Below are 13,838 nucleotides of genomic sequence, written 5' to 3' on the forward strand. Positions count from 1 at the left end.
GTCTCGTCTCAAAGAAAGCACTTAGAAATTATAATTTCCCTTGGGTGTAAGTTATTTCCAAGGTACAGTGAGTTCGATAGTGAACTATAACTTGTGAGTTAATTTTCGTGATACAGTATATGGTGGGAAGTCGATGCATCTACTGTAGGCATAAGACAATGAGGGAGCGGTCCTTGTTGGCAGGGGCCCTATTTTCGGAAAGCATACTCAAAGTAGTCTAATAGCAGACTTAAAAAGATGTAAGAAAATTCCATTTACAATAAATAAAGTTAGTAATTGAATGGAATACAGAATTTAGGCCAACGGCCAAGTACTGGGACCTATGAGGTCATTTTGCGCTGAAGTGGAAATTGACAGTAAAAAGCTTTGAAAGGCGTAACTGCGGGAAGAAAACCTCACGTTGCACTATGAATCTATTGTTAGGGATAGAAGAAAGTGAATGTGATTGTGAATGAAGGTAAATGGAATGAAAGGGGTTGTAGCTAGGGTCCGAAGGGACGCTGGAAAGAACCTTAAGTAATGCCTACAGTGCACCGCATGAGGTGCACTGGCGGCGCTAACCCCACCACCCCCTTCGGCAACAAGTTGTCAAAGGAACCTTAAGTAATTCCTACAGTGCACAACGCGAGTTGCACTGGCAGCAATACCCTTACGGAATGTTTCCAGTTAGACATCTATGTAACGTTCTGTTCTCTCATTATTGACATTCTTAGACCGCTTTACCATATACCATGAAGCAACTGGTGGTAGCATGTAGCCTTCTCTCTTAGTCCTAAAGGCCTAACCTGTTACGAATGTCTTCTAAGAACTGTTGCAAATGCTTCATCTCTTTCTTCACTGCTTGTGTTACTGTGCCCCGATAGGATTCTATAGGCCTAGGCGAATAATCTTCGGGCGTTGGTCCATTAGAAGAGCAAAGCACCTTTGACACTGCAGATCAGTTGCGCGCACATTCTAATGTGCAACATAACGATGTTAAAAGCCAGTTACCTGGATTTGATACTGAACTTTTACAGTCTCATGACAACAATTCAAGGTTACAAGAAAATATTTGGAAATCGACCACACGGGACGATGCACCAACACCCTACATTCAACCGGTTTGGTTGCATAGTAATACCTGCAGCATAAAAATAAGGTCACTTCTTATGAAAGCTTTGAACATTTCAGATACATTGCAAAAAATCTAAAGTATTACCGGTTTTCCCGATCAGAAGTGTAGAAACAATCGAATTTTTCACAGCCGTTTGTCAATGCAATCAACGTACACGGGAGGACACTTCTTTTGACTTGTTAGGTCGGTTACTACACTGTTACTCCTGAGCTTACAGTCCATGACGTTACCAAAGAACGGGACTAGACAGAACATTTCATTCACATGCGCCAAAGCAAATGAGTTCACGATGCTTGTTAGACTAATTTACACAAATAGAAACTGAAGAGTAAATGTAAAACCTCACAACTCTACTTCCCTTCACTGCAACTCTTCTGTGTGTAGCAGTGTATCTCCCACTCATGGTGTCGAAGAAACGGCGCCGAAATCGCATTCAACCACTTGTTACCTTAAGAAAATTGATAAAAAAAATAATTGAGAATTAAAGCTGGTACCGGTTTGTGTTGCCAGTCTATACTTAAAAACCATTTTTAATTGCAGACAAATGGGGTTTTGAATCGTTTGTAGAGAATGCACGTCGATCACCAAGGTTACTCTCCTAAACGCCCATGTTCAAACAAGTACTTTTCCATTACCATATTCTGCTAATGAGTCCATTTTGCCTATTTTTTGTGTATTTCCATATTCGTGCATTTGTGAACTGCTGTCTGCCATTTTCGTTACTCAATACATACAATTCCGTCAGCTATTCTGCTTTTATTACTCAAACATGACCAAAGATATGCTCATACTTTCCCTTCCGACATAGGGTCCACCACAACTTGACTATTTACTCAAAGATGCATAACCCAAAGGTCTGATATTTTATGAACTTCGTCTTTCCAGAAATGAATAAAGATTCACAAATGGGCCTTTTGACAAATATGGGACTATAAAAACAGCTGTTGATAACAGCTCATTTAACATGTCAGCAACTTTACCATAGGCCTACAGATATTTGGCACTAACTTTTCAGACTTGACTGAAGACAAGCAAACATCTGCAGTGCTGAGACACCACTGTAGTTCATTTCGACAGGTATTAAATGTTCCTTATTGCTCTATCTTCTGGATATACATTGACAGAGAAATACCAGCTTTTATCTGCATTAGATTTTACATTAATCAGAGCGATGCTCACTCTTCACTTACATTTGTATCTCTCATTTCTTATGTATGATCTTCATATGTGATCTTCCTGTACCCTGAATTTTCTTTCTGCTCTGAGCAAATTTTAATACATCATTATATCCCTTTGTTTATGCCTATCATGCTTTATTTTTTTCAACTTTCAGAAAAAATCTAGACGTGGACCTTTCAGTTTCCCATACTATCCATATAGCCTTCGTTCCCTCTTATCACATCTTCAGTTATATACTAGTTACTCCATCCATGCTGGATTCTTGAAACCCGGTATTTGGGAGTAGCCTTCCGTCAACTATCGCCATCTAGCGGGACGATTCTTCAACTTTGCTATCACTGCCATCATGACTCTTAAAACTTTCTTCAGTGAGTTTCGTATTTTTATTTGTCATTCTGTTGTTTAGATAAACCTCGCAACTTTTTGAAAGGCATATCTTGAAGAGGTTGTTTTTCCTTATCTGCTTGCCAAGGTCTATTATCAGATTCCAAAATTCCATGTACTGTAATGCTTCAATTCTGTTCCCCATCTCTTTCAGGTCTGAATTTTAGTACTATATCATTTGTGGGGGGACGGGGTTTGAATGGGATAATGTTGTGTTGTCTTGAAGATACTAATGCATAAGCAGAGAGTAACCCTACATATATGAAGATTCAACAACTTTCGACATACTAATCACTGAAATAAACCCAGCAAGTCGATAACGAAGAAATTCTCTGTATATTTCTAGTTTTCTGCAAAATTCACATAATTTACTTAGACCAATGTTTATTTATTGCATCTCTTATTTCTATCCCTTCTCCCTTTGTGAAAACTGATATATCGTAACATTTCAAACAAATTTGAATTTTCTATCCCATAAAATGTCTTTCACAGACAGAAAAAATCGACGACTCCCTTGCTAATTTGTAGAAGAATCTCGGTAAACAGTCTGTTGTTAAAGATACTTGACATAGATTAAAGCTGCTCGCTAAGTCCGTATCACATGTAAAGGTTGTTTTTTCCTGTTTGTGGAATTTGTATATATTATTATGTAACTGAGTCTGACTATAACTAATGATTCCAAAGTCCACAAAATATTCATCCAGTGTCAAGGGTCACTCAGTGAACACTTTTTTCAGTCTTCTTCTTTTACTTTTACAATACGCAAGATCCGCTGTCTATTGTTTTTTTTTTTTTATATTAATGACGTTACGAATTGTGACATCCTTCTCCACGTCCCTTCTTTCACCATTTCGGTACTATTTTTACAGTTTTTTCTCAGTTTTTTTCCAGATTATGTTATTCTAGAGGACTGACCCTTATGCAGTACCTCCTACTCGTCTGATTTAATTGAGTTTAAATAATTTCAAAGCTCATCTTTTACCTGGCATGAATTCTGTGAAAATATAGTCACACAGAAATAAATGCACCGTCGTCACAGATATAGTTGTTAATGACTCGTAAGCTTTTTTCCTGCCGTGGATATAATGGGTTTTTGATAAAAGATGGCTTCAATGGTGATTTAAGGGTACTTCACTGAGTAAAGATTGCAGATGTCCTACGTGTTGTAATCATTACAGAATACATACCCTGCAGAGACGTCAAGGGTGTCAAATCATTCATTCTTGCACTTAGCTATAGTGATTTAAATACGTAAAATCTTGAAGCGAAAATTTAAAAAAAAGCTCATATATTTACATAAGTTGTTGAATAGTTATATTTTTTTAATTTAATTTCTTTTTAAATTTATCAGTAGCCCTTTTCACTTCTAAATCACGAAATGTATTTCATTTACAAGTCTTATATAGGTAAGTCGCTCCTTTTTACAGCGTATGAAAATTCTCTTCAGAATTTACTTTTAGAACATTAAAATTCCATAAGATATGATTTCAAATATCTCGGTTTCCAAGGTCTGAATTTGCTCTAGGCCATAGTTATAGGCCATAGAATTAACAGATACTTGTCGAGGTACTGTGGTCTTACATCATATACCCAGAAGAGTCTACAAGCAGAATGTTTCCATTTAATCATCCCCTGAAAATATATCATCATTATTCCGTTCTTCACGTCTGGTATTTACAGCACTGAACGAACTCTTGAGCCTGTTGACCGTCGTCCTGGCGCGCGTCTCCCTGGACTTCTCAAATGTGACGTCACCGGAACACATCCGCGCTCTGGAGGACTTCACCATCTATGCTTTCCTATCCCACCCCTCGACGAGCACCTTCACGCTGAAGCTGAACTCGAGGGCTATGCAAGTAACTCTAACGTTTCTTCGTAGTTTTAGCTCCTTTTGTTTTGTTGACGTTTGTTTTTAAATGTTTTCATTTGGATGTGCTTGGAATGCTGCAAATAAACAACACCCGATGATACAAATTAAGCCAGACATTAGCCTACCGTCAATTTTTTCTTTATATTATGTCAACTTGTCCCATATGAATAGGTTTCATCTTCTGATCAATATAATAAAAATAATAGTGTACTGATAATTTACCAAAGTCAACATTAAAGGATTTCAACAATATTCAATGATAGATACAACTTGCAAATACTCGTATATTCTACTGGTAATTTCGACTCCTCGTCCTAGTGTATAGCCTAATATTTTCAACCAGTTATCAAAATGTAGCATCTTTTTCTTTTTTTCTTTTTGTAAGGGAATGTCCCATCTAGTTGACCAGCATGGAAAACTGCCCGCAAATGTCACGGGCCCAGAAGAAAATATATTTGTTAAAACGCAACCCGAGGTAAGCTCATTCTGGTAAAGACATTCATGATTATATTTTGCAGAAAGAATGATTTTACTGGTCATTTGATCAATTCCTATGAAACTGGAATACGAGAATAAACCCGGGGGTCCTGAGAGAGAGAGAGAGAGAGAGAGAGAGAGAGAGAGAGAGAGAGAGAGAGAGGAGAGAGAGAGAGAATCCTTTTTCTCGACGCATAGTATACTTGAATTGCTTTTGGAACAGAAAGAATTATTCATATCCCAGGCATCAGCAAAGAACCCTCAGCTCGATCAGTAAGCAAAGTACATTCCAATTGATAAATGCTTACAATATTTTGCATCTCAAATGCAGTACTTTGTCACATAATGAGGTCAGAACACAAATGTTAAAGTAAATGCCCTGGCCTGATTGTCAAGTAGTAAGATTTATATATTGTATCTGGTATTACTGTGCTTTCAGTTGATGCACATGTGCATGTTTGCGTATGTATGCATATCCGTGCATACATAGGTATGTGCATTTTTAGGTGTACATAGCATTACAATCTTTTTCACTGATAGTCCCCAATTACGTAATGACAAATAAGAGAAAGTTGATTGAAAATTTACAAAAACTGGCTTTTCTGCCAAATTTGAAAGAAGTCACTAGTCCTTCTTTAAAATTCATTGCCCTTTACCGCCTCATACATTCCAGGAGCCCAAAGTTATCCCAGCGCTGACAGAGGAGCAGATTCGCGCTCGCGTTCCAAACGTCAGCGAAGAGGCCATGGAAATTCTGAGAGTGATCTTCAGCGGTGAGTTTGCGGGTCCTCTCACCCTCGTCCCGTCAGATGATGACTTCGACGACGCCATCAAGATCATGTACGCCCTCAGGACCGGCTGGGATCCTAATCACATTGATCCTGATCCAAAGGTACGTCTGACGTAGCTGTGTTCTGAGGGAGCATTCCTCATCCCCACCTTTCTAGACTGGATCAACTTCTGCTGTTGTACCAGAATGGCTGGCTGGCCATACTTGGCACAGTTTGGTCCTATACAGAATTTCAGACACGCCTACCTATAGGTGAGGTTTTTGGTCCATTCCAGTAAAGATATTGATTTATCTTTTTTCCCTCATTCCCTCTTATTCTTCTTCTTCTTCTTCTTCTCCTTCTTCTTTCTGATCATTAATACTTTGTTAGGCATTTCCGGCCTTAATAAGGGTCAAACTCTGACTGCCCTGAGCCGGCCATTTTAAAAGCATGGATGACAGTCAAAGAAGATGCTTGTATTTTATGGAGAAATGGCAAGAAGGAAAAGAAAATTTGGAAGAGGGTGGGCCGTGGTGTTGGTGCAGAATAGTGGAGGACGTTCAAAGAAGGACGTGACGGAAAGAAAGATTGTGCACACCGTGGCAATAGGGCCATTCACTCATTCATTCATTCAGAATTTCAACATCATTAAAACTGTACACGCGTAACTGATTACATTTATTTCAATCATCGTTAACTGTTGTTTTCTCAGGTGGTACCGATCGACAAGTGGAAATTCTCAGCAGAGCTGGAGGAGTATTTCCTCCAGTTGACGAAAGATGAGGACATATCAGGGAGACAGTTTTATAGCCCAGCCTCTCCTCTTCACGTGGCGCCGGAACACCTGAAACACATGATGGCTACCTCATTCACCCTTCCGAGGAACCATGGTAAGAAGTCTTTTTTTTTTATTCCTCTTTTTAATTTACTATTTTCCTGGGTGGTTAACAGCACCGGTGAGAGAGGATTAGTGCGCATTGTTACCTGATCTTTTAATCTGAACAAAACTAGACTTTTTCCCTGACTTAACGTCAATAAATTAACTGATAAACTTATTGATTATTTTAAGCTTTAATTTTTCTTAGCTAATTACAAAAAAATCAGAAAATAAAGCAATGAAGTGACCTGACTGAACATACATATATAATTTCTATAATTTCTCAAATAATGGGCCACAATGGACGTTAGCTTGCCGTGAAAATAGTTATTTTTTAAATTAACTTGTAATGTAACTGTGTCCTTTTCTCCCCCCTCTCATGCAGATTCATCCGGGATTCATAAACTGTCCGTAGCTCTTTATCTCACGAAAAAATTCGACTCTTTCGGCCTGATGGTGGTCGATCACGTCTTTTCCGCCGTCGAATACTTCTTTTGGGTAAGTTTTCCATTGTCCGGTAATAAAGTCACAGGGAAAAAGTCACAATTTTGGCTAGGAAAAAAGTCACAGGGGAAAAATTCACAATGTTCCTTGAGGATCATTATCTTCGTGATATTTACAGTCTTTTGTTTATGTTTATACGGAAATCCCTAACGGGCTTGTACTAAAGACGCCCCAAAGGTGGATTTAACCGGGTTTCTTCATCATCATAATCTATCGAGCGTGGGTTCGAATCCCACCACCAGAAGTAAGGCTTAACCACGTGATCTCTGTCTGGATCCAAAGTATATCAGTGAGAAGCGCAGCCAGAAAGACGTGAGGAAATCGAAAAGTTAAGACGCCATTGTGGTCTACTCACTGCTTATTTTTTTGATTTTCCAGTTTGACCAGGATCTGCAGGGAGTGAATGTCATCGGCGTTTTGGCGGGCTCGAATTGGGGAACACCAAGGGACAAACCCATCATCATCGGAGCACATTTTGATACAGTACCGGACACTCCGGGACTGGACGACAACGGTTCAGGACTGGCGGCGTTGGTGGAGGCTGCTCGGGTTCTCACATCCAGCGGGTGTTCGTTCGCTCACTCCATCTTCTTCGTAGCGTTTGATCTGGAGGAAGTCGGTGAGGTTTCCATTTGCTTTAACGATGTTAATGGCAATACTTGAAATTTTATCCTCATTACTGTTGATAATAGAATATCATATTTCAGGGGTATGCTACTTTTCTTAGTCCAGTGTGCCCATACTAAATTAATTCCACATTTCTTGAGTACAACTGCGAATATGATAGTGCCCGTTGTACTCAACAAATCAGTGATAAAAGACCTTACGTGTGCAAATGGTGCCATCAAAAAATGAAACTTAGTGAATACTTAAGGAGAAAAATTATATAATTATAGTATGATAAAATATATAACTATAATCAATGACAAAATGTTTCTCCATTTTCATGTGTTTCTCGTCCCAGCTTTCTTTTAGACATAGTTGATTTTCAGATGCATATTAGATGTCATTAGCTTTCTACGGGTGAAAAAAAATTTGTGCAAAGAAATATTTTTTATTATTAGGTGGTCACACATTACTGGCGAGGAATGAATAAGTAGAGAATAAGTTGTCTTTATTCATATAGCGTATCCATCCAACGCAGATTCACAGTCCTTTACTGAAGGTATAACTTAATCAACAATTTTGAATTTTCCTCTTCCATAAAAAACTCTCTCTCTCTCTCTCTCTCTCTCTCTCTCTCTCTCTCTCTCTCTCTCTCTCTCTCTCTCTCTCTCTCTCTCTCTCTCTCTCTCGTATTTTTTTTCCTAATTTGACATGGAGCACCATGATAAAGTACTGCACGTGCCAAGTTTGCCAAGTGAGCCCAGGGTAGCCTACCCCTGACACATTTCATCCAGTCATGTCTCCGTGTTATTACGACTTCCTTGTCAATATTTCCAGTCACATTTCAGAACGAAACTATTATACTTTCGCTGTCTTTCATTTGATCATAGGCACGCAGGGATCACTCATGTTTGTTAAGGATTACCTCGTTAGGTCCATCATAAAAGAATTTGGCATCGAAGAAGTAACTGGAGCCTTCATCCTGGACTGCATATCCAACTGGGATCCAAACCCGAACAGTCAGGTGAGAGAGAGAGAGAGAGAGAGAGAGAGAGAGAGAGAGAGAGAGAGAGAGAGAGAGAGAGAGAGAGAGAGAGAATTGCAGTTTACCTGCTGAAAAGTGAACATTAAGTGAATAATTAGAGGCCTAGTAATCTGATGTTCCTCCGAAATATGTTGTACAATGTAACAGAGTAAATAAAAGCCACGAATGACTCACTGCAACTGATCTCGTGTAATGTATCATAAATATTCACACGAAATCATCACATTCTTGCAGGATTTTCCTGATCCATGGGCGGCTTATCTGCCTGGTGTTAACGAGAGTATGGCTCGGCATAATTACACCGGAGATTTCACTGCAGTTCTGTATCGAACAGGAGTAGACACTCACCTAGCCAAGGCGTAAGTTTGGTTTTTCTTTCTCAAAAGATATATTATTGGTCTGGCAGAATTGACAGAATGTCTCGCTGAGATCACATGAGAATTAGCTACTGTTCAATTTGCTCTTGGTTATTGTAGGTTAGCAAAGACACCACAGATCAAACATCAACTTTAGCATGTCCTTCGTGAGATAAGCAAGATAAACTGTCTTATGTCTACTATTGAAATGGAAAATACTAAGTCCATTAATTTCCAGTGGATATTCCTTTATAAAATGCAGACGGGCAACTGAACATCACTACTCCATGTGTATTTCTTGCCTCAGTCACCTTGCACGAAACAACTGTTTTACTACTCAGGAAGGACTAAGATTCACCAGTCACGTTTCGAATCTTGTGTGAGTGGAAAAATGAGACATCATTTTCTTGAACCAGTGAACAACCAAGACAATCATGTAAACTTATTTTCCTCAGATTAAATCGTTATTACCGTGGACTGGGTCATAACAAATACAGACTGGAATTGATGGGTCTGGAAGAACTTGGTTCCAGTGTGCCAAACATATCAGTTTTGAGAGAGCACTTCGACTTCATTCGTTCAGACCACGTTCGATTCTGGTACCTGAACGATACGAGTTATGAGAAGTCAATTCCTGCCGTCCTCGTCACTGACATGGGTAAGAAACGAGCTCTAATACTTATTGCACCACTATCAATACTGGCAACTTACTTTGGGGCTAAGGGTCTTTGAATATTTCTGAGAATTGAATGAAGGAAAGGTTTTCCATAGTAGTAAATGAAATGACCCAAATAATCCTTACTGTCTCATAGGTCCGTACCGTGGCTACATGAGAGAATGCTATCACAAGTTCTGTGATAGTCTACAAGAAGGGCTGCAGGACATGGGAATGGTGACGAAGGTGACGCAGGCGGTTGTCTGGGCAGTGGCAGAACTAGCAGAAGGAAAGTGTGGTCCAAGGGGAAGGCTCTCCATACAAACCCTCTTCAGTTTGATGGGGTCTTCTGACAGACAAGAACCAGGTAAGCTCTTGCTGGGACTGAATGGGCAGTTGTAACAACTTGTGTATTTTGAACTATCAAAAGTTTAGGATTAATTTTTTCTGGGGTTAAGTTTCAAGGCGCAGAAGATGACTTAAAGCAACTTAAAAAATCTGAAAAAATAATACTTGTATCCACAAAAGTATGAAATAGCAATTCCTCACTGCACAAGACACAAATCAGAATAAGATATTCCTAACCATTATGTACTGAGCTGTCAGGGTGACAGCAATCCTTATAAAATCAATATCCAAATAATCTGTCACATTACGCTGTGTTATGCATCTTCACTATCTTATCTGTTGCTTAAACTAAATAATCTAGGTTATGGTAAGTAGCAACCAGTCGTCACTAGCAGCTGATTCAGATGGTTACAAGGCTCCTCATGAAACTTGAACCCATTCGGCCCTTTGTGACAGCTCTTCATGCGATAAGAATGATGAGACCAGTTATCAGTAGTCAATGATTAGACAGTGTTTTTAACTTTATTCAGGAAAATTATTCAAAAGTATTCTAACTGAGTGTGAAGTTAGTTCTATTTTCTTATAATTCTCTTTCAGTTTATCTAAATATATGCCGATATAGCACAAAAAAAGACAAAAGATTATAAACTGCAGCAATTATGGTAGCAGAACAGAAAAAAATATGAAAAGATATCTAATACTTACTGTAGCTACAGTATATATAGACCAAGATCTAGGAAATAGTAATCTTTAGACCGTGGTCTAGACCGTGGAGGTGACCAAGAGATAATCCCTCTTGATATTTAAGGGTTAGAAAGCATAAGTGAGGCACAGTACTTGTCCACATCATTGTTATCATTCTTGTCCTTCTGCTGCAGGGGAAGGGATGACCATCGAATCTGTGCAGACTGCCATGGAGATCCTTCACTTCTTAGGACTACTGCCTTCACTGTCAGCTCAGACGGATCCGTGAAGAAAACGACGCTGCGCCTATTTATGATATACTTTATTTTCTTGATTTTTACTTTAAGATGTGATGAACATTAGAAAAATAGAGAAATATTTATTATTTTTCCAAAGTTTATTTTCTATGTTGAAGTGTATGATATGTACTTATAAAATTGCGTCCAGAGCGTTCTGAGGAAAGTATATTATAATTATATATATATATATATATATATATATATATATATATATATATAGAATATATATTATAGAATATCGTGTGTCTGTCTGTGCACAGGTTCTCACATTGAGAGAGATAAAATGTTCCAGTGTAAACTAGTCTCAAGTCTAAAAGCATTTCCAATTAAAAGTCAGTTTTCCCTAGAAAAATACCAGACTTACGAGTGTTCTTACTAATACGTGTTGTGCCTTAATGTCGTATCTATTCAAATACACAGTTTCTTTACAGAATACTGAAAAAAATACCATAATAATTCGCCTTGGATTTTAATGTCACTGATATCCCGTCCTGCTGGTCAGGAACTAAGTCTAGTAACTCTCTCTCTCTCTCTCTCTCTCTCTCTCTCTCTCTCTCTCTCTCTCTCTCTCTCTCTTTGAGTGAAAACTGAAATTCACAATTTTCAGTTGTAAAGTAACTAACTTCTATTTTGTTGCTTATCGATGAAATCTGCTCTAAGTGAGTCTATACCTTTACATTACCAACAAACCTTTCTCAGGTAAAAAATGCATTATTTATTATACATCTTCACATTATGCACCTGTCTTAATCATCAAGTCTTAAAACTAGTTTTGAAAATGTTACGATGAAAAATCAACTGCAGCTGAATTGATGCACTTTTACATAACAATACACATTTTAGGGAACTCATTTCCTAAGCATCTGTGAACTGAATAAAAACTCTCAATTAGTTTGTTGTTTTTTTATCCTCTGAAATTGTTTTTCCATAGTTTAAGTTGTTAAGGAAAAAGAAAATAGGAAAAGCAACACGTGTATCTATGTATCTAAACAAAGAACACTAGAGACAATAAATATATTCTTTTATCCAAATATGAATCTGGATGAGGGCAGAACTTTTCTATGCTAACATAGTAATTGTGAAGTAGGCTAATTGACCTTAGATACCCTTAAGTGTGAAGATAATGTACACAGAACGGTGTAGTAGCAGTTGAAACAACTAGATGTTGTCATATTAGCTTGTTAAAATCTGATTGGCGCTCGTTTTGAGGGGGGATAAGTATGCACGTTAAGCCCTCCGCTAGCACAATGACAACGTTCATCTCCCAGTCTCATGTAATCGTTCCAATAGACTATAACAACCAGATTTATCATCACGTTTAGATAACCATATTTTAATCGGTAACCAACCGAGATATATGTCAGCGGAATCAATAGTAGCCAACTTTATCGTCAAAAAAGCAAATTACGCACATAGTACCCTGACCTTGAGACGGCTGGGAAATGGGGCGGAGCAAAGAGCCACAGGAGGTCCTTTGGGTCGTAAGGGCACTCGGACTGGGACAAAGCTCGATTTAGTCTGGCGCCTCTTATTGCGACAACTTGTCTTCCTTCGCCTCTCATGCATCAGAGCCCACCCGTCGACTGGCAATGAGATTTTGCTCTCCTAAAGATAGACGAAAGAACGGAGTCCCAGGGAAGACTGCATCCTTAAAAAATGAAAACGCTTTTGACGCTCAATTCATAAGACTTTATTCTTCAGCATGAATTTGCAAATAAGTCTTCTTTGATGTCATGAAAATTATACTGAAGTTTTTAGCATAAAAAATAAGATCATTCTTTATTTCAGTTCCGTTTAAAAAAAAATCTGTCGAATTTCCAGTCAGATCCTAAGGGTAGAAGTGGGAAGTGTAACATACGCTCGGTTCAAGTTTTTGTCTCATTTTTTGTATCTGCTGTTCCATCTATCCTTAGATGGGACGTTCAGTTGCCTTACGCCGGTTGTGCCCATAAAACCATTGTTCTCAAACTTTCGACCGCGCCATGGCCTCTTTACCATAAGAGGAAAATGTTGTAGATAATGAGTATGAAAAGTATAAGCGGAAAGCCATACTAACAATATTACTGATCATGGGAAACGGTATGGATGTTGTACTGCCAACAACAGCAGATTTAGGACGGTTAGATAAAAAGATAAGAATGAGCTTAGAAACAGGTACTAAGCCACAAACAAGAAGTTTATCTGAATACAACTTCAGTTATTACCGCGATAGATAGCGCAAATCAAACAAAAGTATCTAATGCCGATGATTCAGTCTATTTAGTAATTTTTATGTTCTCTCCTTTTATTTTGTGTTTCTGTCACTGAAATTGTTAATTTTCTGAGAAATGGAGTTCCTTGAGTATGCTGCTCGATCAGCAATTGGATAAAAAAAAAAAATAGCTTTGTTTCCGGTAGAGAGGAAGTGGCATATGAAAGAGACTTATCTTATTTAAAAATACTGGAACATCAGCTATTTGTGCCAAACAGAGTAAAATCTAATGTTTTACAAGATAATAAACTTGCCTTTAAAAAAACGCATGCACATGTTTGAACATACCCACTCCTCTATGACGGTAATATGCTATGAAGAACGATCTTTTAAAACGCACTAATAATGAAAAATATGTAATGCCGGCACTACTCGATTGGCATGTTATGATACAAGACCAGGGCAAGCCTCAACGTGGT

General features: G+C 38.3%; 2 protein-coding genes across 3 annotated transcripts in view; one reads left to right on the top strand and one right to left on the bottom strand.

Moving 5' to 3' along the window:
- LOC136828823 (phytanoyl-CoA dioxygenase domain-containing protein 1-like) overlaps positions 1-1,489 on the bottom strand; it is a 67,177-nt gene extending 65,688 nt beyond the window's left edge. The window contains exon 1 of one of the 2 annotated variants that reach the window (XM_067087071.1): positions 1,199-1,489. The gene's annotated coding sequence lies outside the window, so the exon portion shown is untranslated. The remainder of the gene's footprint in view (positions 1-1,198) is intronic. The other variant, XM_067087068.1, reaches the window with a different exon arrangement.
- The window catches only part of LOC136828821 (uncharacterized), a 34,268-nt gene extending 22,960 nt beyond the window's left edge, over positions 1-11,308 (top strand). Inside the window, exons 2-13 of the mRNA XM_067087064.1 lie at positions 2,448-2,661; positions 4,358-4,533; positions 4,933-5,022; positions 5,698-5,916; positions 6,507-6,684; positions 7,057-7,169; positions 7,554-7,794; positions 8,672-8,805; positions 9,061-9,185; positions 9,638-9,840; positions 9,995-10,204; positions 11,064-11,308. Of these exons, the coding sequence (XP_066943165.1) occupies positions 2,640-2,661; positions 4,358-4,533; positions 4,933-5,022; positions 5,698-5,916; positions 6,507-6,684; positions 7,057-7,169; positions 7,554-7,794; positions 8,672-8,805; positions 9,061-9,185; positions 9,638-9,840; positions 9,995-10,204; positions 11,064-11,158 (1,806 nt within the window). The 5' untranslated portion in view covers positions 2,448-2,639 and the 3' untranslated portion in view covers positions 11,159-11,308. The remainder of the gene's footprint in view (positions 1-2,447; positions 2,662-4,357; positions 4,534-4,932; positions 5,023-5,697; positions 5,917-6,506; positions 6,685-7,056; positions 7,170-7,553; positions 7,795-8,671; positions 8,806-9,060; positions 9,186-9,637; positions 9,841-9,994; positions 10,205-11,063) is intronic.
- Positions 11,309-13,838: the final 2,530 nt, after the last annotated feature.

The sequence above is a fragment of the Macrobrachium rosenbergii genome, chromosome 43 (genome assembly GCF_040412425.1).
Source record: "Macrobrachium rosenbergii isolate ZJJX-2024 chromosome 43, ASM4041242v1, whole genome shotgun sequence".
NCBI lineage: Eukaryota > Metazoa > Arthropoda > Malacostraca > Decapoda > Palaemonidae > Macrobrachium > Macrobrachium rosenbergii.